At 40.4% G+C, this 22977-nt stretch overlaps 1 protein-coding gene and 1 long non-coding RNA gene across 8 annotated transcripts in view; one reads left to right on the top strand and one right to left on the bottom strand.

Annotated features, from left to right (window-relative positions):
• LOC146398595 (uncharacterized) overlaps positions 1 to 22977 on the top strand; it is a 256858-nt gene that overhangs the window by 73311 nt on the left and 160570 nt on the right. The window lies entirely within an intron of this gene.
• Positions 12570 to 22148, bottom strand: FAM216B (family with sequence similarity 216 member B). 6 transcript variants are annotated; one of them, XM_021065106.2, is made up of 6 exons: positions 22039 to 22148; positions 21674 to 21820; positions 20615 to 20674; positions 20365 to 20470; positions 16573 to 16693; positions 12570 to 14263 (listed from the first exon to the last, which is right to left on the bottom strand). In XM_021065106.2, the coding sequence occupies exons 2-6, from the start codon at positions 21703 to 21705 to the stop codon at positions 14040 to 14042; spliced, it is 543 nt and encodes a 180-aa protein (XP_020920765.1). In that variant the 5' UTR covers positions 21706 to 21820; positions 22039 to 22148; the 3' UTR covers positions 12570 to 14039. The 6 variants fall into 6 exon arrangements, with proteins under 6 accessions (XP_020920765.1, XP_020920763.1, XP_005656904.1 ...); XM_021065104.2 differs by lacking the exon at positions 21674 to 21820; NM_001243662.1 differs by lacking the exon at positions 21674 to 21820 and having other exon boundaries at positions 13796 to 14263; positions 20365 to 20476; positions 22039 to 22132.

The raw sequence follows: 22977 nt of genomic DNA on the forward strand, positions 1-22977 counted from the left end.
CCTTCATGGTGGATTCTGCACTTATTTACTATGAGATATATTTCTTCTCCAGAGATTCCTTGTTTGTGTACCAATTGTAGATTTTTGGTTTGCACTTATTCTGAAGTTTTGATGTAAGAGTCTATACGTATATGAGATTGTTTCAAGTTGTTGATCTCTTAATTGCAAGTTCATCTCCAGTGTCCCGCATTTGTAGCCACCTCTTCTCACGATTTCTGATTTTGGTGGTATAATTGTGCATGGATGATTTCGTATCTTTACTGTGTTTATACCTTTACTGGTGAGCCTTGTCATTTGTGGCATTTTTGTTTGTTGTTGCTGTCTTTTCTTTTCTGCCTAGAGAAGTTCCTTTAGTGTCTGTTGCAAGGCTGGCTCAGTGTTGCCGAATTCTCTCAACTTTTGCTTATCTGTGAAGGTTTTGCTTTCCCCTTCAAATCTGGATGAGAGCCTTGCTGGGTAGAGTAATCTTGGTTGGAAGTTTTTTCCTTTCATCACATTAAGTATATCATGCATGCCACTCCCTTCTGGCCTGCAGAGTTTCTGCTGAAAAATCTGCTGATACCCTTATTGGGGTTCCCTTGTATGTTACTTGTTTCTTTTCCCCAGCCGCTTTCAAGATTTTCTCTTTGTCTTTAATTTTGGTTAGTTTGATTAATATGTGTCTCAGTGTATTCCTCCTTGGGGTTTATTTTATATGGTACTGGTTGTGCTTCCTGGATTTGAGTGAGTGGTTCCTTTCCCATGTTAGGGAAGTTTTCGGCTATTATCTCTTGGAATAGTTTTTCTGTCTCCTTCTCTCTCTTCTGGCACCCCTATAATACGGATGTTGGTGTGTTTCACGTTGTCCCAGAGTTCTCTGAGACTCCCTTCATTTGTTTTCAATCTTTTTTCTCTTTTCTGTTCTGCATCCGTAATTTCCACCTCGCTTATTTGTTCTTCTGCCTCCTGTATTCTGCTGTTAGCTGCTTCTAGGGAATTTTTTATTTCAGTTATTGTATTTTGCATCTCTTCTTGTTTAAGTTTTATATCTTGTATCTCTTTGGTCAGTGTTTCCTGTAAGTTATCCATCTTTGCCTCCAGTTTATTTCCAGTGTCTTGCATCATCTTCAGCATCAACAGGCTAAAGTCATTTTCCTGGAGGCTAAGAATCTCCTCCTCGCTTAGCTGATTTTCTGGGGTTTCTCCTTTCTCCCTCATCTGAGTTATAGTTCTCTGCCTTTCATTTTTATAGGTTTTTGGTGTGGTGGCCTTTTACAGATACTAGAGTTGTAGCCTCTCTTACTTCTGGTGTCTGCCCCCCTTGTGGCTGAAGTCAGTATGGGGGCTTGCTGTAGGCTTCCTGATGGGAGGGGCTGATGCCTGCCCCCTGGTAGGTGGAGCCGATTCTGATCCCTCTGGTGGGTGGGCTTAGTTTCTGAATGGGATTAGAGGCAGCTGTGTGCTTGAGGGGTCTTTAGGTAGCCTGTTTCCTGAGGGGCGGGGCTGTGATCCCAGCTGGGTGGTTGTTTGCCCTGGGGCTTCTCAGCAGCTGACTGACAGGTGGGGCCAGATTGTCCCAAAATGGCCACCTCTAGAGAAAGCCACACTGCTGAATATTCCTGAGAGCTTTGCTTTCAATGTCCCTCCCTCACACGAAGCCACATTCACCCCAGTTTTCCCAGGATGTCCTCCAAGAACTGCAGTCAGGTTTGACCCAGATTCCTATGGAGACCTCGCTCTGCCCTGGGACCCAGTGCACGTGAAGGTCTGTGTGCGCCTTTTAAGAATGGGGTCTCTGTTTCCCCCAGTCCTGTGGAGCTCCTGAGCACAAGCCCCACTGGCCTTCAATGCCAGATGCTCCAGGGGCTCTTTCTCCCAGTGCCAGATCCCTGCACTAGGAGATCTGGCTCATAACTCTCACTCCTGTAGGTGAGTCTCTGTGAACCAGTTAGTTTTCGGTCTGTGGAGCTTCCCACCCGGGAGGTATGGGGTTGTTTATATCGTGAAATTGCCCCTCCTACCTCTTGATGTGGCCTCCTCTTTTTCTTCTGGAATAAAGGTGTCTTTGGTTATGTTAATGAGGTGATTTTTGGAAAGTCCCTAAGGAGCCTTTAGGGCCAACCTTGTGATTAGAGGGTTGGAACTTTCATTTCCATGTGCCTGTGGTCCAGAGAGGGCAGGCAGAGGGGCTGAGTTCTATCACCGAAGGCCAGTGATTTAATCAGTCATGCCTACTTCGTGAAACCTCTATAAAACCCCCAAAGGACAGGATTCAGAGAGCTTGCAGGTTGGTGAACATGTGGAGATTCAGGAACAGAGGCACTGGGAGAGGACATGGAAGCTCCCAAGCCCTTCTTGTATGCCTCACCCTATGCCTCTCTTCCATCAGGCTATTCCTGGATTATATCCTTTTATAATATACAGTCATCTAGTAAGTAAATATTATCCTGAGTTATGTGAGTTGCTCTAGCAAATTAATTGAACCCAGGGAAGGGTTCGTGGACACCTCTGATTTATAGCCAGTTCGTCAGGAGCACAGGTAGCCAACCTGGATGCTTTGCGATTGGCATCTAAAGTGGGCACAGTCTTGTAGGACTAAGTCCTTAACCTATGGAATTGGATGCTAACTTCAGGTAAATAGTGTCAGAATGGAGTTGAATTCCTGGGACACTCAGCTGGTATCTGAGCACTGCTTGATGTGGGGAAAAATTCCACACATTGGAACTAAGAGCAGAACCAGAATACCTTTCTTTTTTTATTTATTTTTTTTTAATTTTTTGTAGAAAAGAGCCTGGGAACTTGAACATTAACACCTGACTTTCTCTCCCAAAGTGAAAGGTCATTTAACTTATGTAAATTATGCATATATTTTTTGATTTTAATTAACTTCTTATTTGGCTTCATGTGTTTCTTCTTAATACTTCCATCATTTCTGGTCATAACCAATTTGACATACTTCTTGGCTTTTTCAGCTCCCAGACCCTTCACTTAGGAAATGCAGCCCCATTTTACACCTAGTCCCTGACTTTTACACATAATCTGATTGATCAGCAGCCCCTCCCTCCTCCTCAGCCCCTCCTTTCCATCCAATCTTAGATATGCCTCAAACAGACCCCCTGACTTTCAGAACCTTAACCTCTGGTCTTTTCTTATTTACATAAATACACAATGCAACGCATACTATAATATTTTACTGAATTTAAATAAGGAATATGTTTATAATGGTGTGATTTTTCTTTCCCTGTACAAAGCTGGGCTTCTGAATCAGCACTGTCTATGATGTCTTATCAAGACGTTTAGATCGTTCTTCTAAAGTCATTGGATTGTTTTTAAAGTAGGAAATTTCTTTCTCTAGAACCTTCTGTTTATAAACAGGTACTCATTTCCCCTCAGGTCTGTGCCACTCTGTGAGCCAGGAGGATGCTTGGGAGCTCATACCGTATAGCCTCTCAGAGTCTGGCTTGCTTACAGCTAGGTAATTGCCTCTCCCCTACACCTAAGCTGTGATTTTCAAAGCAACAGGGATTTCCCCTACTTCTGACCTGATGCAGTCCATTGTGTAACTGGCACAGTATGAAAGCCCTAATGTGTAGAAAAATGAGGGACAATTCTCTGGAGGCAGACAAGGGATTGATTTCTAACATAGGGATTGATTACATTTCAGGCAACAGACTATAATTTAGGGGGAAAAGCAGAGTCAATGAAGCTAATATAATGGTTTCCTCTACAAGCACTGATGCAATTAGCAATTCATTTTAATTGAGAAGGTGCAAGAACTCTTGGACAGGTTCCTATAGCCTTTGACACAAAATAGGAAATGGAAGGGAAAACCAAGTCAGGATTCATTTTGGTGGAAATGTAGTGTATATAGAGTAATAAAAGTCTAGGAAAAATAAATCATTTTAGTCGATTAAAGTACTATTATAACATGCCATTGGTTTGACTTAGTTTTGAGTAAGAATAATAAGCTGTTTATTTGTATGGTTATGGGAGGTTACTAAAGGGATACTTTCCCTATCCCAAAAGTCTCTCTCATTTTGGAATCTGCCCCTAAATTTTTGCTGAATTTGCCAAACAAATCCAGTTTATTAAAGTTAAAGCATTATCACTACTGAAGTAGCTCCTTATATGCAAAGGGCTATTATACTTTAGTAATCTTCTGTATCCACTGGGATGCTGTTGTTTAGATTCTGATTCCCTGGGTCCAAATAAGTTCCAAAAATTTGTGTTTTCCTTAAGCATCATCAGTGAATCTGGTATATGGGTTGTACTTGGATTACTACTGCTTCAGATGTATAGATTATGTATGAACTAGATATTAGTGATTAAATCTCTTAGGCTTATCTTAAATCATTTTTTTCCTAAACAGCATGTTGGAGGATTGGAACACAAAACAGCCAAGTTTGTTATGGAACCAAATTTGGGTCTGCTCACCCATGTGCAATAAAGTCAATCTGCTGACAAGGGGCTGTGGTGAAGGCAAGTGCAGTGTTGCATTGCAGGACTCCAAGCAAGGAGTCCAGGCACCTGGTGCTTAAAAGACCTGAACTCTCTGATGGCTTTTGGGGAAAGGTTTTTAAACGGCGAGGGAGGGCAGTTGTGGAGCAAATACTCTTCTGATTGCTTGGTGGTGAGGTAATCAGGAGTCAACATAATCAGCTTTCAGGTTCTGACTGGTCTGAGGTCTACATGCTTGTGGGCAGCATAACTTTTTCCACCTGGTGGGAGTTTCAGTATCTGCAAAATATCTCAAAGGATATGCCTCAAGGGCTATTATCTATAACCCTTGAGGAAGAACTAAAGGTCTTTGACTTTGTTTAATGGCTAAACTATTATTATTTTGTCTTGCTTGACTGTTTTGTTTCTGTGATTTTCTCACTTCTCTGATTAAATTTCCTCTTTGACACTTGGGGAAGGCCTAGGAGGCTTTTCTACAGATAAGAGGCAGACAGAGGGCATGGTGTTGGTGGGGTCTGTCCCAGGAAGGCCCCATAGGCTCCTTCTCAGTTTCAACTTCAAGGGTGGGTCATGGCAGGAAGAAGGTGTGCAGCATGGGACAGTTTTCCGAGAAGGTAGGCTCAGTCTGGTGTCTAGGCAAGGAGCCCTGATTGGGTGATCAGAAGTGATCATAAAGGTGTTTGCTGCATGTGACAGACAGCAGGGACAAGACGAAAGTACAGCAGTGAGGTGTCTAGGGAGAGACTGTATGAGATTCACACTCGGGGTCATCCAAGAACCAATATTTCCTTAAATTTTGCATTCCAGGTACCTCACTCAACTCACCCTAGTCCTGGCTTTGGTAGACAGCTTCTTAAATGACTCCCAATGATTCCCTGCCCCCTTCTGGTACACATGCCCTTGTGTAATCCCCAACACTTGAGTGTGGGCTAGTGACTTGCTTCTGAATGGTAGGCATAGCAAAGATGTTGGGATGTCACTTCCAGGGTCAGGTTATAAATGACCTTGAATTTCACCTTACACACCCTCTCTCTCTTTTGTTTTCTCAGATGAAACTGTGACTTACTGAAATATATTGATATTTCTACCCTACTGAGGGGCCTGTGTGGCAGGAAACTTAGGGTGGCCTCCAGACAAACCCCTTGTAAGTAATTGAAGAACTGAGTCTAATTGCACCCAAGGAATTAGGTTCTGTTAGCAAACACAAGAGTGAGCTTAGAAGTAGATCCTCCCCAGTTGGATCTTCAGATGAGACTATAGCCTCAGCTGCCACCTTGATTGCAGCTATTAGAGACCCTGAGCTAGAAGCCCTAGCTAAGTCATTCCAAAATTTCTGACCACACAAGCTGTGTGATAGTGAATATTAATAAATCACTAAGTTTTAGAGTAATGTTTTGTGCAGCAATAGGCAACTAATATAGTGCCTGAAGATTTTGGTGGTGGTGGTGGGTATTGATTGCTGAACCCGAAGGGCAATGCAAACAAGGAAAAATGAGAAGTTATTGAGGATACACTGACCTACATCATAGCTTTGCCCAGGGGTGGTCCTTTCTGCAGGGATTTCTTTCTCTTCTTCCTTATCTCTTCCAAACTTTTCCTCCCCTAACGATAAGCTGGAGAGTTGCCTTATCAGGGTTGACAGCTCAATTCTGAAACATCTTCTATTAAATCTTCATGATTATTATCTTCATAATCCTCATGTCTGTCATGAAATTTCCTTCCCTGAAATTTGCCATGGTTCCCAGTAAGACTGTGACTGTAACTGATAGTGACAGTATCTTCCACTCATCTAAGTTCTCTGCCCAGCAGCCACAGTCACAAAATACAAAAATTAAATTGTCTGACCTCACAAGGATGTAGAGCACATAAAACTCATATACCTCTGGTGGGAATGCAAAATGGCGCCACCACTTTGGAAAGTGCTATGGCAGTATCTTACAAAGTAAAACACAAATCTCCCACATGACCCCGTAATTATATGCCTTAGTAACTACTCAAGAGAAATAAAAACTTATGTGCACATAAAGGCTTACATTAAGCTATTTATGGCAGCTTTATTTGTAACAGTTCAAAGCTTGAAACCATCCAAGTGTTCATCAGCTAGCGAATGGCTAGACAAATAATGGTGTGTTTCTTCAGTGGAATGCTATTTGCCAGTGAAAAAGAACAAACTACTGATACACACAAAACAATGAACCTCAAGAGCATCATACTTAGTGATAGAAGCAAGGTATAAAAGGCCGTATACTCTGATTCCAATTATGTAAAATTCTAGAAAAGGCAAAACTATAGTGATAGAAAGCAGATCAGTGGTTATTATGGGCCAGAGTTTAGGGAAGGAATGTTTACAAAAGGACAGAAGGAAAGCTTTGGAGTGCTGCAAATGCTGTATATCATGGTTGTAGTGGTGCTTATGTGACTATATGCCTTTGTCAAGGATCATTGAACTTTAATTGAGTGCATTTACTACATATAAATTGTACCTCCATAAAATTGCTCAAAACAAGAAAAATGCTAAGTGGCCACATAAAGAATGAAAGTACTTCAAGTTCTTTTTCTTGTCTTTATGAGCACAGTGTAATCACTGTTCATTCAAAACCTATTGTTTAAATGCAAGGATACATAGTTCCCCAGTGGTTGGAATGTGAGCTGATACGGTTTCAGAGTTCTCTGTATTACTTTCCATGCAGAATAAAATGATTATTAAAGGAAAATCAATAAAAAATGTGTTACATTGAAGCTTGCATATATATTATTAAAACTTGAGTGGTAACCTCAGCAATTGTTTATTTCATCACTCATATTGTTTCGAATTGCTGACTTATGGTGATGATAGAGAGCAGATCAACTATTAGTCAGCTTTATTATTGTTTTAAAGTCCTTTACAGGGAGTGCACCCCTAATGCTGGCACCTGGTTAGACTGCTTCTAGCCACTGTTCTTAATAAACTACTGCTGCTCCTCACTAGGAGCCTGCAGCTTCCTGGGACCCTAGAATAATATCACAGATTCATAGGCCAGTCTGCTTTGCAAAAGATTTCAACACTTCATTATTATTCAGCAAATATTATTGATTACCTAGCACAGCCCAGGTGTTCTAGGTACCAGTAGTTTCAGGTGAAGTGGTTATCTTGAGGACTTTAAATTCTGACGGTGTTCATTGACATTGCAAAAGAAAGCAGTATAGTCACCAACAGGTCAAAGTAGTAGCAGGCTTTCCTAAAATTACAGTTTTCCCTTTTTTCCCCATTAATCGTCTTTCTCAGCATCCTCCGAGGTGAGCACCTTTCTCCCAGCACCTTAACCAATCATATTTCCTCATAAGCTTTGGATGTGTGGGGCTCAAGAGGTAGGGCATTATCTTCTCAGAAGGGGGGTCCAACAAGTGGGACCTTCTGCACCACCTTCCATCTATTTGTCCTTCTTATGAGCCTGTAACATTCACCTGACTGTTAGCTTTTAAAATCCTCTAGTGAAAATAAGGTGCTTTGAAATTTTTGATGTAGGGATGTAGCTTAGAATTATAAGTGGCCTCTTTGATGTTCTGCATCACTAGCTAAGGTTTACGCAGCAAATATCTATGCCTATCAAAAAAAAAAAACTAAGATAAAAGTTCATGTAAGAAGTTCAAAGGGATAAAATTAAGCCCCATTGTGGAAACAATGGGAAGGTTAATACAGGCCAAGCTGAGTCAACAACAAACCTCTGTTCCTTAAGGGGACTACCCTAGAGCTCCCTGTAGTTTCATTTGATTTTTTTTTCTTCTTTCAAGCCTACCTAACAATTCTTAGAACCATAAAGCAACTTAGAGTACATAAATCAGGGCCCAGATTTACAGAAGTTAAGAAACTTCTTTATGATTGAGTGAACAAACCCAGCAAGGGGAGCACTGGCCTTCCTAAGCTTTGCTGCTGCCAACCATGCCTCTTAAACTTCCCAAAGAAGAGTAGTTAGTTCGCAGAACCAGTACAGGGAGTTTTCAGAATCTCATAACTTTTATTTCTTCTGTGCTAATGGTTGCAAAAACAAGATAATAATCATCAATAAGTTTGTTTTCTTCTGGTAATATTGCAGCATCTTCCTTTCAGATAGGCGTTAGCATATTTCTTACCAAGCAAGTTAATACTTCATCTCAACCAACTCCTTTTATAGGCTTGGCAAAGTCATTGACCAACCTGAACAAGGGAAGGGATTGACCATTTCGAAATTAGATGGAGAAAAGGCATTTAAAAATTTTGACTTCCTGTGAACACTGGTGACTTATTTTTAACACACACAAAAAAATCACTAATATATATAACTGGAGTTGTTCTTGGTTTTTTTGTTTTTGTTTTTTTTTTTATTTATTTTTTTTTTAGGGCTGCACCCATGACATATGGACGTTCCCAGGCCAGGGGTTGAATCAGAGCTGCAGCTGCCAGCCTACACCAGAGCCACAGCCATGCAGGATCTGAACCATGTCTGTGACCTACAACACAGCTCATGGCAATGCTGGATCCTTAACCCACTGAGTGAGGCCAGGATCAAACCTGTGTCCTCATGGATACTAGTCAGGTTCATAACCTGATGAGCCACAACAGATATCTGTTAAATAAAATGAACATAATACTCTACTATTTGTGTGATGATCTGACTCTCTGTTATCTGTTTTTTGTTTTTGTTTTGTTTTGTTTTGTTTTTTTGTTTTTGCATATTTGTGTAGTCTGTGTGCTTTGCTTAAAATCATTAAGTTCATAGAGAGGTTAGACTCAAGATCTGTTCTTTGGGGCTATTTCTTGTTCTGCTGAGAATGTATCTTCAGCTGCCAGGGGAAGACGTGTACATGAATCCTCTTACCTGTGTCAAAGTCATTTACAGCTGTGTAGAATGAACCCAACTGTAGTAGGTTGATAAATCCAGGTTTCAAGAGGACACGAAGTGACTGTTAGGCAAGAACCAGAAGGTGTGGGGTCAGGTTGAATGCTCTTGTTTGATGGGGAAGATGAGAGGAAGGAGGTCATGGAAAGGCAGAGTCCAGTAGCTGCTTAGGTGACATGATCCAGAAGCCCTGCCTTGCTCAGTGTTCCCGCTGTGTTGGTTTCTGTATTTTCAGTATGCAAAGAATGCTCACCCAGTGACAGAGGACTTGAACCCTCTGGTCACTTGTCCCCTTCCACCATTCTTGGAATTTCTCTGGGATGTTCTAATACAAAGGAAGCTTTTACTTTGAAAACTTCAAAAGTAATTTTATTCTACAGATTATGTGAAACGAAAGACTTGCTTACTCTTAGCGCCATTGCTCTTAAGCCTCGCTCTTTCACCTTGTTCTTGCTGGTGAAGTGTATGTGAATGGGAGAGATCATTTCTAGGAGTGGGGTTTGCATTGGAAGTTATTCTTTCATTCATTCATAGTCAGCAAATATGCACTAAGTACCCACTAGATGCCAGGGGAATATGGGCAAACCATTCACAGATTGTGCAAAGTCTTGGTCTTGAGGGATCGGAGCCCCGTGCTTTGGGCCCTGGGTCCAACAGCAACAGCAGACACGGGTAGTGCTGTGGGCCGTGTTCTTGTCATGCCCGAGGCCCTCTGGGGGATGGTTCTTTGAGGAGCTGCCTTGGCTGAAGCTCTCTTGGTTGAATCTCTAAGTACAGCAGCATAAGCCAAGGCTTCCTGTTGAGTGATATAGCCTGGAGGGAAGAAATGAGAGAATCTTCAAAGTCAATGCTTTTACAAAACAAATAAGCAAACAATTCTGCAAATAGTTACATAGGCACACAATTTCTTCTACTTTGCAGGGTAGAAACAATGATGTTTAGCACACTCAGGTCGCCTACTTTTTCAGAATATGAAGTATATTTTTCTTCCTTTGCATTTCTCATTTTATGAGTTAATAAACAGTTATTAATGATCATGACAAATTATTTGGAGAGGGACTTGACCCATGAGGTGTCTTCATATGAATTGCTTATCTTTATTTTACTTTTCTTTTCTTTTTTTTATCTTTTTTTTTTTTTTTTTTTTTTTTTTTTTGTCTTTTTAGGGTTATACCCAAGGCATGGAGGTCCCCAGGCTAGGGGTCAAATTGGAATTGTAGCTGCCAGCCTACACCACAGCCGCAGCAACATGGGATCCAAGCTGCTTCTGTGACCTACACCACAGGTCACAGATCCTTAACCCACTGAGCGAGGCCTAGAATCGAACCCGCATCTACATGGCTACTAGTCGGGCTCCTTTAAACTGAGCCTCAGTGGGAACTCCCATGAATTGCTTATCTTTAGCATCAAAACTTTCTTCAGATAGAAACAGATATATTCAGTCTCTCTCAGCGTCTTTAAAATGTAGTCTGTAGACCATGCACTACAGGGTCATTTGGCTGAGGCCACATTAATAATGCTTTTCAAAAATGCAGATTTCTGGGAGTTTCTGTTTTGGCGCAGTGAAAATGAATCCAACTGGTATCTATGAGGATGCAGGTTCCATCGCTGGCCTTGCTCAGTGGGTTAAGGATCTGGTGTTGCCATGAGCTGAGGTGTAGGTCTTGGACATAGCTCAGATCCCACATTGCTGTGGCTGTGGTGTAGGCCTGCGGCTATAGCTCTCATTCAGCCCCTAGCATGAGGACTTCCATATGCCACCTGTGTGGCCCTAAAAAAAAAAAAGAAAAGAAAAAGAATGCAGATTTCTGAGTCTTTCCAAAGTACTGCTGAATCAGAAATGCAGAGAGTAAGCTTGGACATCTGTATTTTAAGAACCTAGACAGGTGGGTTTTATATGTACTACATTGCATACCTCTGTTTCTGGTTTCATTGGCCTCTATGCAATTTTACTCTATAAACAAAGTACCAGATGATGCTTCTCTAGCCCCTCAGACAGTCATGGGGACCAGGCTAAATCCTGGTTCTGACATTTAGTGGTTGCATGAGCCTGGCTGAGTGGTTTAACTTACTCGTGTCTCAATATTCTCTTCTGTAAAATATGGGTTATAAAAGCACCATGTAGAGGTGTTTGAGTTGTAAATAAGACAATACATGTGAAGCACTTAGAGCAATGCCCGGCACATAGGAAGCCCTGATAAAACATTGCTATTGTTGTTCTTGTTCTTGACATTAAATCATTTGCAAAAACCAACTTTTCCTTTAGTGCACATACTGGAACAACCATAATAAGATAGATGTGCCACTGGCAAGTGAGTGGTTCTCAGAGGAAAGGCTCTTTTGGAGCCAGAAGAAGGGTGTAGTAAGAGGGAGCCGAGACTGAACACGTCTCCTGGAAGAAAAGGGATTTGATAACAGTGTCGCCTTTCACGAAGTTGTTGCTTACAATCCTTCCAATAGGTTGTCTCTTATCATCTATGAAGGTTTTTCACAGTCATTCACAGTAGTAGCAGGCTTTCCTAAAATTACAGTTTTCCCTTTTTTCCCCATTAATCGTCTTTCTCAGCATCCTCCGAGGTGAGCACCTTTCTCCCAGCACCTTAACCAATCATATTTCCTCATAAGCTTTGGATGTGTGGGGCTCAAGAGGTAGGGCATTATCTTCTCAGAAGGGGGGTCCAACAAGTGGGACCTTCTGCACCACCTTCCATCTATTTGTCCTTCTTATGAGCCTGTAACATTCACCTGACTGTTAGCTTTTAAAATCCTCTAGTGAAAATAAGGTGCTTTGAAATTTTTGATGTAGGGATGTAGCTTAGAATTATAAGTGGCCTCTTTGATGTTCTGCATCACTAGCTAAGGTTTACGCAGCAAATATCTATGCCTATCAAAAAAAAAAAACTAAGATAAAAGTTCATGTAAGAAGTTCAAAGGGATAAAATTAAGCCCCATTGTGGAAACAATGGGAAGGTTAATACAGGCCAAGCTGAGTCAACAACAAACCTCTGTTCCTTAAGGGGACTACCCTAGAGCTCCCTGTAGTTTCATTTGATTTTTTTTTCTTCTTTCAAGCCTACCTAACAATTCTTAGAACCATAAAGCAACTTAGAGTACATAAATCAGGGCCCAGATTTACAGAAGTTAAGAAACTTCTTTATGATTGAGTGAACAAACCCAGCAAGGGGAGCACTGGCCTTCCTAAGCTTTGCTGCTGCCAACCATGCCTCTTAAACTTCCCAAAGAAGAGTAGTTAGTTCGCAGAACCAGTACAGGGAGTTTTCAGAATCTCATAACTTTTATTTCTTCTGTGCTAATGGTTGCAAAAACAAGATAATAATCATCAATAAGTTTGTTTTCTTCTGGTAATATTGCAGCATCTTCCTTTCAGATAGGCGTTAGCATATTTCTTACCAAGCAAGTTAATACTTCATCTCAACCAACTCCTTTTATAGGCTTGGCAAAGTCATTGACCAACCTGAACAAGGGAAGGGATTGACCATTTCGAAATTAGATGGAGAAAAGGCATTTAAAAATTTTGACTTCCTGTGAACACTGGTGACTTATTTTTAACACACACAAAAAAATCACTAATATATATAACTGGAGTTGTTCTTGGTTTTTTTGTTTTTGTTTTTTTTTTTATTTATTTTTTTTTTAGGGCTGCACCCATGACATATGGACGTTCCCAGGCCAGGGGTTGAATCAGAGCTGCAGCTGCCAGCCTACACCAGAGCCACAGCCATGCAGGATCTGAACCATGTCTGTGACCTACAACACAGCTCATGGCAATGCTGGATCCTTAACCCACTGAGTGAGGCCAGGATCAAACCTGTGTCCTCATGGATACTAGTCAGGTTCATAACCTGATGAGCCACAACAGATATCTGTTAAATAAAATGAACATAATACTCTACTATTTGTGTGATGATCTGACTCTCTGTTATCTGTTTTTTGTTTTTGTTTTGTTTTGTTTTGTTTTTTTGTTTTTGCATATTTGTGTAGTCTGTGTGCTTTGCTTAAAATCATTAAGTTCATAGAGAGGTTAGACTCAAGATCTGTTCTTTGGGGCTATTTCTTGTTCTGCTGAGAATGTATCTTCAGCTGCCAGGGGAAGACGTGTACATGAATCCTCTTACCTGTGTCAAAGTCATTTACAGCTGTGTAGAATGAACCCAACTGTAGTAGGTTGATAAATCCAGGTTTCAAGAGGACACGAAGTGACTGTTAGGCAAGAACCAGAAGGTGTGGGGTCAGGTTGAATGCTCTTGTTTGATGGGGAAGATGAGAGGAAGGAGGTCATGGAAAGGCAGAGTCCAGTAGCTGCTTAGGTGACATGATCCAGAAGCCCTGCCTTGCTCAGTGTTCCCGCTGTGTTGGTTTCTGTATTTTCAGTATGCAAAGAATGCTCACCCAGTGACAGAGGACTTGAACCCTCTGGTCACTTGTCCCCTTCCACCATTCTTGGAATTTCTCTGGGATGTTCTAATACAAAGGAAGCTTTTACTTTGAAAACTTCAAAAGTAATTTTATTCTACAGATTATGTGAAACGAAAGACTTGCTTACTCTTAGCGCCATTGCTCTTAAGCCTCGCTCTTTCACCTTGTTCTTGCTGGTGAAGTGTATGTGAATGGGAGAGATCATTTCTAGGAGTGGGGTTTGCATTGGAAGTTATTCTTTCATTCATTCATAGTCAGCAAATATGCACTAAGTACCCACTAGATGCCAGGGGAATATGGGCAAACCATTCACAGATTGTGCAAAGTCTTGGTCTTGAGGGATCGGAGCCCCGTGCTTTGGGCCCTGGGTCCAACAGCAACAGCAGACACGGGTAGTGCTGTGGGCCGTGTTCTTGTCATGCCCGAGGCCCTCTGGGGGATGGTTCTTTGAGGAGCTGCCTTGGCTGAAGCTCTCTTGGTTGAATCTCTAAGTACAGCAGCATAAGCCAAGGCTTCCTGTTGAGTGATATAGCCTGGAGGGAAGAAATGAGAGAATCTTCAAAGTCAATGCTTTTACAAAACAAATAAGCAAACAATTCTGCAAATAGTTACATAGGCACACAATTTCTTCTACTTTGCAGGGTAGAAACAATGATGTTTAGCACACTCAGGTCGCCTACTTTTTCAGAATATGAAGTATATTTTTCTTCCTTTGCATTTCTCATTTTATGAGTTAATAAACAGTTATTAATGATCATGACAAATTATTTGGAGAGGGACTTGACCCATGAGGTGTCTTCATATGAATTGCTTATCTTTATTTTACTTTTCTTTTCTTTTTTTTATCTTTTTTTTTTTTTTTTTTTTTTTTTTTTTGTCTTTTTAGGGTTATACCCAAGGCATGGAGGTCCCCAGGCTAGGGGTCAAATTGGAATTGTAGCTGCCAGCCTACACCACAGCCGCAGCAACATGGGATCCAAGCTGCTTCTGTGACCTACACCACAGGTCACAGATCCTTAACCCACTGAGCGAGGCCTAGAATCGAACCCGCATCTACATGGCTACTAGTCGGGCTCCTTTAAACTGAGCCTCAGTGGGAACTCCCATGAATTGCTTATCTTTAGCATCAAAACTTTCTTCAGATAGAAACAGATATATTCAGTCTCTCTCAGCGTCTTTAAAATGTAGTCTGTAGACCATGCACTACAGGGTCATTTGGCTGAGGCCACATTAATAATGCTTTTCAAAAATGCAGATTTCTGGGAGTTTCTGTTTTGGCGCAGTGAAAATGAATCCAACTGGTATCTATGAGGATGCAGGTTCCATCGCTGGCCTTGCTCAGTGGGTTAAGGATCTGGTGTTGCCATGAGCTGAGGTGTAGGTCTTGGACATAGCTCAGATCCCACATTGCTGTGGCTGTGGTGTAGGCCTGCGGCTATAGCTCTCATTCAGCCCCTAGCATGAGGACTTCCATATGCCACCTGTGTGGCCCTAAAAAAAAAAAAGAAAAGAAAAAGAATGCAGATTTCTGAGTCTTTCCAAAGTACTGCTGAATCAGAAATGCAGAGAGTAAGCTTGGACATCTGTATTTTAAGAACCTAGACAGGTGGGTTTTATATGTACTACATTGCATACCTCTGTTTCTGGTTTCATTGGCCTCTATGCAATTTTACTCTATAAACAAAGTACCAGATGATGCTTCTCTAGCCCCTCAGACAGTCATGGGGACCAGGCTAAATCCTGGTTCTGACATTTAGTGGTTGCATGAGCCTGGCTGAGTGGTTTAACTTACTCGTGTCTCAATATTCTCTTCTGTAAAATATGGGTTATAAAAGCACCATGTAGAGGTGTTTGAGTTGTAAATAAGACAATACATGTGAAGCACTTAGAGCAATGCCCGGCACATAGGAAGCCCTGATAAAACATTGCTATTGTTGTTCTTGTTCTTGACATTAAATCATTTGCAAAAACCAACTTTTCCTTTAGTGCACATACTGGAACAACCATAATAAGATAGATGTGCCACTGGCAAGTGAGTGGTTCTCAGAGGAAAGGCTCTTTTGGAGCCAGAAGAAGGGTGTAGTAAGAGGGAGCCGAGACTGAACACGTCTCCTGGAAGAAAAGGGATTTGATAACAGTGTCGCCTTTCACGAAGTTGTTGCTTACAATCCTTCCAATAGGTTGTCTCTTATCATCTATGAAGGTTTTTCACAGTCATTCTTTCATCTGAGCTTTGTAAAATTCCAGAGGTTGGTAGAAGAAGAGAGGTGGCACAGTGTGGGGGTAAAGATGAATGATCTCTGGGGGTGATGATCCCTGACCTTTACTACCTGTGTGATCTGGGTCAAGTTCTAGAACCTCTCTGAGCTGCAGTTTCCCACACCTGTAAAGTGGGGAGAAAATGAGATATTCTATCGAACTGGTGGCACAATGCCCAAAATATGGCAAATACTCAAGAAACATAGCTATTATTGCTGTGAGGCAGACAAACCCTTGAGTTTGCACAACCAACAAGGGGCTGAGCTTTGGTTTGGGCCGGGACCATGTGCTTAAGTCCATTACTATTTCTACTAGATCAAGTTCTTATAAATCTCGGAGAGTTGTTGACATTTTAAAACAATCCATACTCTGGTTTCTTTAAGTCCTCTTCATTTCCCCATAAAACCTTGCTTTTTCTTATTAGAGATAACCATTTTAAAATTGACCTGCCAACCATGTGGATAAAATAGCAGGCTGGCGGAGGCTCTTCTACTTGAATTATTTATCTGGAAACTTGACTTCCAGCTGCAGCATACGAGTCCCTTCCTGGGGTGCCTGATTCAGGTCAGGTAGTTAAGCTCACCCAGCAGCTGCTCTTGCAGAAGGCGGTGAATATATCGGGTCTGCAGGGCCTCCCACTGGGGCCGGGGGCTGTAAATCCTCATGATGCTGTAAAAGTAGCGCTGCTGCCCTTGGGTCAGGTCCTGTCAGAGCAGAGCGGGTGATTGTGATGAGTCAGTGGCGTTCGATAGGATGAGAGTGGGATGTATTCAGAGCTGACTTTCACAGAAATAGGATGCTTCCCCCGCCCCCGCTCTAGATAGATAGATAGATAGATAGATAGATAGATAGATAGATAGATAGATAGATAGATAGGTGTAGCTATTTGTCTACGTATAGAGATATAAATGATAGATATAGATATGTAGATACCTAGATATCTAGAAGTTCCGTCGTGGCTCAGGGGAAATGAATCTGACTAGCATCCATGAGGACACAGGTTCAATCCCTGGCCTTGCTCAGTGGGTTAAGGATCCAGCATTGCCGAGACCTGTGTTGTAGGTCACAGACGCAGCTCAGATCCTGCGTTGCTGTGGCTGTGGTGTAGGCTGGCAGCTGTAGCTCCGATTCAACCCATAGCCTGGGAACTTCCATGTGACACTGGTGCAGCCCTAAAAAGCACAATAAATAAATGAATAAATAAATAAATAAATAACCACTGGACTAGAAGAAGAAGAAGGGCTGATTAGAGGGAGAAAGTGGTATGAATTTTCTCATGGGGCACAAAATGTCTGAATGTATTGGGAACCAGACTTTTATTTATTTATTTATTTTTTACTTTAAACAGAATATAGAGTCGGAGCTGGAAAAGCCTCTAGAGTTAGGCAGGGAGAGACCTCTCATGGCAGCCTTTTATGCTATGTTAAGAGTTTAAAGAGTACCTTTTATATGAGGTTTATTTTTTGTGTGTTTTTATGGCTACACCTGCGGCATGCAGAAGTTCCCGGGCCAGGGATCGAACCCATGCCACTGCAATAACCAGAGCCACTGCAGTGACAACACCAGATCCTTAACCCACTGAGCTACAAGGGAATGCCACCATTGGACTTTATTTAAGGCAGTGGTTCTCAATGGGAGTGATTTTGACCTTGAAGGGACATTTGGCAATGTCTGGAGAAATGATTGTCACAAATGGTGGGAGGGAGGATGGATGCCACTGGTACTCAGGGGCAGAGGCCAGGGGTGCTGCTGGGCATACTACAGAGCAGGAGACGGCCTCCCAGTGCCCTACAATAAAGAATCACTCAGCTCCAAATGCCTTTCTTTAAGGTGACCAGATCTATGTTTTTTGTTTTTATTTTATTTTAGTTTAGTTTAGTTTAGTTTACTTTAGTTTAGTTTAGTTTAGTTTTTCAGTCTTTTTAGGGCCATACCCACAGCATATGGCAGTTCTTAGGCTAGGGATCAAACTGGAGCTTCAGCTTCCAGCCCACACCACAGCCACAGTAGCCAGATCTAAGCCACGCCAGCTCACAGCAACGCTGGATCCCCAACCCACTGAGCCAGACTAGAGATCAAACCTGCATCCTCATGGTCACTAGTCGAGTTCGTTACCGCTGAGCCACAACAGGAACTCCAAGATCTTCATTTTTAGAAAGATTGCCGTGACCTTGCTGTGGAGAACGGGCTTAAGGGAAGACAGACTACCAGTAGGGAGACTACTTAGAAAGCTGTCATCTAGTGCTCAGGAAGAGCAAGAAGGGCTGAACTACCATTACTTTTATATACCTGATATATATTAAGTGCTTACTACATACAGGTGGGGAAATGAGATTAGAAAAATCAAAATAAAGTAAGTTCACCATAGCACAGGTGTATAGTACAGGGAAATATACTAAATATTATTTATTTATTTATTTATTTATTTATTTTTGTCTTTTCTAGCATTGCACCTGTGGCATGTAGAAGTTCCCAGGCTAGGAGTCAAATTGGAGCTGTAGCTGCCAGCCTACACCACAGCTCACAGCAACGCCGGATCTTTAGCCCACTGACTGGGGCCAGGGATCAAACCTGCATCCTCGTGGGTGTTAGTTGGGTTCATTACCGCTGAGCCATGACAGGAACTCCTATACTAAATATTTTATAATAAACTATAGTGGAAAATAATCTTAAAAAGTGTACATATGTATATATGCATAATTGCATCACCTTGCTGTACACTTGAAACTAATATAACATAAATAAACTACACTTCAATAAAAAAAAGAGGAAAAAAATGAGGGTAGCTTTAGAGAAAAATTACATTCCAGTGGATATTAAGTTCTGGTGTTTTTAATGGTCTTTGAGGTTTTTGTGTTTACTGCCTAAGACTCACTTCTTGGATGGCTCCTTGTTGCTGAGTTATATTATTGTAAAGTTTAATTGAATTATTAAAAGAACATTCTAAAAAAAGTTCATCTTAGGCTAAAAAATTCAAAATAATGACAGAAGTTTCAAAACTAGTCGATAACCATGTAATAAAGGCTAAACTTAACATAATTACATATAGAAGTTAAATTAATTTTATCTCCTAGACATTTTGTGTGGAATTGAAATCTGTGAGTCAGATTTTTTTTAATATCTGGAGACCTTAAATCTATGTATATATATATATATGTACATTCTTTTATATATATATGTGCATACGTATATGTGTGTGTGTGTGTGTATATGACTGGGTCACTTTGTTATACAGCAGAAAATGACAGAACAATGTAAATCAGCTATAGTAAAAAAAATAAAAACCTAAGAAAACACCCTATTTCTTGCCTATCAAAAGAAAAAGAGAAAAAAAAGAAAATACCTCCATAAAGCAGCTGAGCCAAGTAGTTCACACTTTGAGACATCATTTCAGCTTTACAGTTTATGAATTAGATGTTTTAAAAGATAATATATTTGAAGAAGAGAAGAGATTCCTAATTAAGCTTTTTCAAATGATTGAGAACAATATAACATGAAAATTGCAAGCCATTTCAAACTCCAAAGTGCAATAGAAATTTCCATTATATAAGATAAAGTCTTGAATGTTAGTTTTATTTTACAAGGGAAAAGAATGCCTAGTTCTTTTCCTTAGTAGGACTCTCAACTTCTTAAGAGAAGAAACAGATAACATTTAAAAAAATTGATGGGTAGTTGATTTACAATACTTCAGGTGTATAGCAAAGTGTTTCATTTTATTCTTTTTCAGATTCTTTTCCATAGTATGCTATTAAAAAATATTGACTATAGGTCCCTATGCTACACTGTAGGTCTTCATTTATTTTATATAGAGTAGTTCATATTTGTTAATCCCAAACACCTAATTTATTTCTGTCTGGCATTTCCCATTCGGTAACCATAAATTTGTGTTCTATGGCTATGACTCTATTTCTGTTTTGTAAATAAGTTCATTTGTATCATTTTTTAGACTCCACATATAAGTGATATCATATGATAATTGTCATTCTCTTTCTGAGTACGATACTATCTAGCTCCATCCATGTTGCTGCAAATGATTATTTCATTCTTTTTTATGACTGAGTAATAATCCTCTGTGTGTATGTGTGTGTGTGTGTGTGTGTGTATGTGTGTGTACCACAACAGATAGCATTTTTTCTATTCTTACCCTGTTTCTTAGTCTTCCTTGAGGGAATGACAGAGCTCTTGAAGTGGGACAGGTATAAAAATAGATCATCCGAGTGCTCTTGCAGTCTCTCATAGACGCCCCTGACCTGCACTGAGGGCCTGCGTTGGGTCCAGTATTCTCCCTAATGCTGGTAAACAAAGACCCAAGAGGTCCTTAACCTTTGAAGAAGAGACAGAGAAGGCCCCTGCACCTGTGAATAATACGCTGTACCTTCAGCAATGAAGTGCCAGAGGCAGAGGGAGGGACTCGAATGCAAGGAATCTGTGGAACATTCTGAAGCTTTTGTTGTCTTTTCCGTTTTTCTCCCATCTTTATCCTGTACCTCCAAGGAACAACAAGATACAGCATAAAAAAATTCACTTTGTTCAACCAATTTGGGGGAATGTATCTAAGTGAGTAAACAAATAAATCAACAAAGAGATAAAGATTATTTATTTCAAGGGATAAGACATTTTCTCACGTTTCCAAGGTTTGGACCTCATCAGTCTGCTTAGCTCTCCACTTTTCACTACTCTCATCCCTGAAATTAAAGAAATAATTCAGAGCCCGTTGTCTTTCTGCTTCACTCTGTGTTTGGAACGGATGGATTTCAGAACGACACCAAGTCACAATAGTTATTTCTTGATAATTTTAATAGTAGTTTTATCTTATCTGACTCTAAAATTAGTGTATATATATATATCATTTTTTAATTTTGGAAAAATTTAGAAATTAAAATAAGACCATCTACAATCTAACTTTCTATAACTATTGTTGGCATTTGATTGATTTGCTTTTATTTGTTTCTTTTCTGTGTGTAATTTACAAAAAAAAGAGATCATACTCCATGTGTTATGTACTTTCTGGCTCATTAAATAGCCTTTGAAGATAAGATTTTTTAGTGTCAGTGTATTATATCTTTACATAATTCTCCATTTCTTGCACATTTAGATTTGCAATGTTCTAGCCTTGTGCTATACGAGAAACTATTATACCAAGCCATGTTTCCAACCTGACAAAGATACAAAATGAAAGAGCCACCCCTGTCCTGTAATTTAAGGTTTAGAATCTGAGGTACATAAAAGAATTGAAACACTAACAACCAAAGAATAGGTATCTTGGAATAAGGTTGCCAAGGTAGAGTGGAAACCCAAGCATTTTTTCCTCTGCTCACTTCTTTGCCTTTGTCAACAATGCCTAGCCTACCTCCTGGGATTCTTGGATTAACTGAGATTGAATACAGAATGCTCTCACATTAGGCCACTTCCTTTTCTCTCTCTCCTCTACCCTTTTGTATGCTTATGCACACATGCACACACAAGCACCACACATACTTGCACTTAAGAAGGATTCTCATGTGTGAGAAAACTGGTTCTCAGTTCACAGAGCTCAGGCTCAGATCTTCTCTAAATAAGAGAAATTTATTAGCAAAAACATCAGTTAACATTTTTGTGTGTCTTGTTTCCACTGTATAAACTTATAAATTAAACCATAAATATTTAATACTGCTTTTCTCCAATACGCCCTCCAGAAACCATACCTATCAAGATAGACTCTTTTAATATTCTCCATGATAGAAGGCTACACTCTATCCTGTACTCAAATCATCTCAATATTCCTCCTCCCATTTTCCAGATCTGTAGAGCAGAACATAAATATTCTTCAAAGCTGGGAAGATTTCTTCTCTCTGCAAATAGCATAAGAAATTGACTGACGAGCTTTCTTGGGGCAACAATTCATGTGTGCTTTTCTTGGGCTATTTCTGAGGAAACCCATCTCAGAAACCTATTCAAGTGGGCTATACTTGATAAGGTTTGATTCAAATGCTTAAAGAATTCAGGGAGGAAAAAAATCTAAAAAATCATTTCTATCTGAAACAAAAAGATTTGCTTAAAAGAAACTTACCCTGAATTGCAATCTCCTCTTTTTAAAAAGCTAGTGTTCATATTCACTGTAGTTTTCTTGCAAGGTCTCTTTTTTCATGTGGTAGTGGTGGTGGTAAAATGCAGTTTGTTGATAAACTGATCTCCAAGCAACAACATGTGATGAAACAGAGACTGGGGGAAATTTGGCTGCATGCCTCTCCCTGCTTCTGGACAACATTCAGCTGCACAGTTTAATATTTTTTCTTCCAAATTTTGTATTTAATCAAATGTCAACTTCAAAATCTACCATATTTGCATTACATGCAGACACAGGAGAGGAAAGTGCACAGAGACAGAGGCCGAATATTAAAGGACAAGAAACCATCAGGGCAACAGGCCACTATATGCATATTTCTCATATTTATAGTCAATAACCTGTATCCCTGTTGCTCGAAACAATGGGGGAATAATTCCTAAGTAGAGGGTTAGGGGCATAAATTTGACTGTGATAACCTATGGAATTGTTCTCATATGTTAAGACAAGGTTTCTTTCTTAATTTTTGGAGGAGTATGATTTCTCTATATTTGTTCTCAGATAGAGGCTGTGTGAAAATGAACTTACAGCACAGACTTCTTGCCCACCCTGACATCATCAGCATAAGCCTCGCATTTTAACCTGACTCAAGAGAGCAATCTTATTCCTTCCTCTGGTTAGTATTATTACTACAGACTGCCTTTCTTTCTTGAGACTCTTCTCTCTGAAGGCCAGACTATCTGCAAAAATGAAGAGTTCCTGGAGAAAATGGAAGAAGAAAAAAGAACGAAAATCACAAATTCAAAATTCTTGGGAGGCTTAGATGGAGAAAAATAGAGATAAAAGTGCTAAATTGTATAGCTTAAAAAAGAAAGAAGAGATTCAACACATACAAAAAGGATGCATTTTTTTCTCAATAATGTAAATTCAGACCTTCTGGAGGAA

This window comes from Sus scrofa, chromosome 11, assembly GCF_054392235.1.
Source record: "Sus scrofa isolate SSC_HxYL_T2T_F1_AM1 chromosome 11, Sscrofa_HxYL_maternal_Yorkshire_Landrace_v2.0, whole genome shotgun sequence".
Lineage (NCBI taxonomy): Eukaryota > Metazoa > Chordata > Mammalia > Artiodactyla > Suidae > Sus > Sus scrofa.

What these genes read in the sequence shown, in the direction of transcription:
- FAM216B (NM_001243662.1), bottom strand. Translation starts at nt 22,079, where the DNA reads ATGAACACTAGCTTTTTAAAAAGAGGAGATTGCAATTCAGG. An exon ending in GAGGTCCAAACCTTGGAAAC is followed by an intron (nt 20,477 to 20,614) that starts GTGAGAAAATGT and finishes TGTTCCTTGGAG; the next exon opens with GTACAGGATAAAGATGGGAG. An exon ending in TCTGCAAGAGCAGCTGCTGG is followed by an intron (nt 14,264 to 16,572) that starts GTGAGCTTAACT and finishes TCTTCCCTCCAG; the next exon opens with GCTATATCACTCAACAGGAA.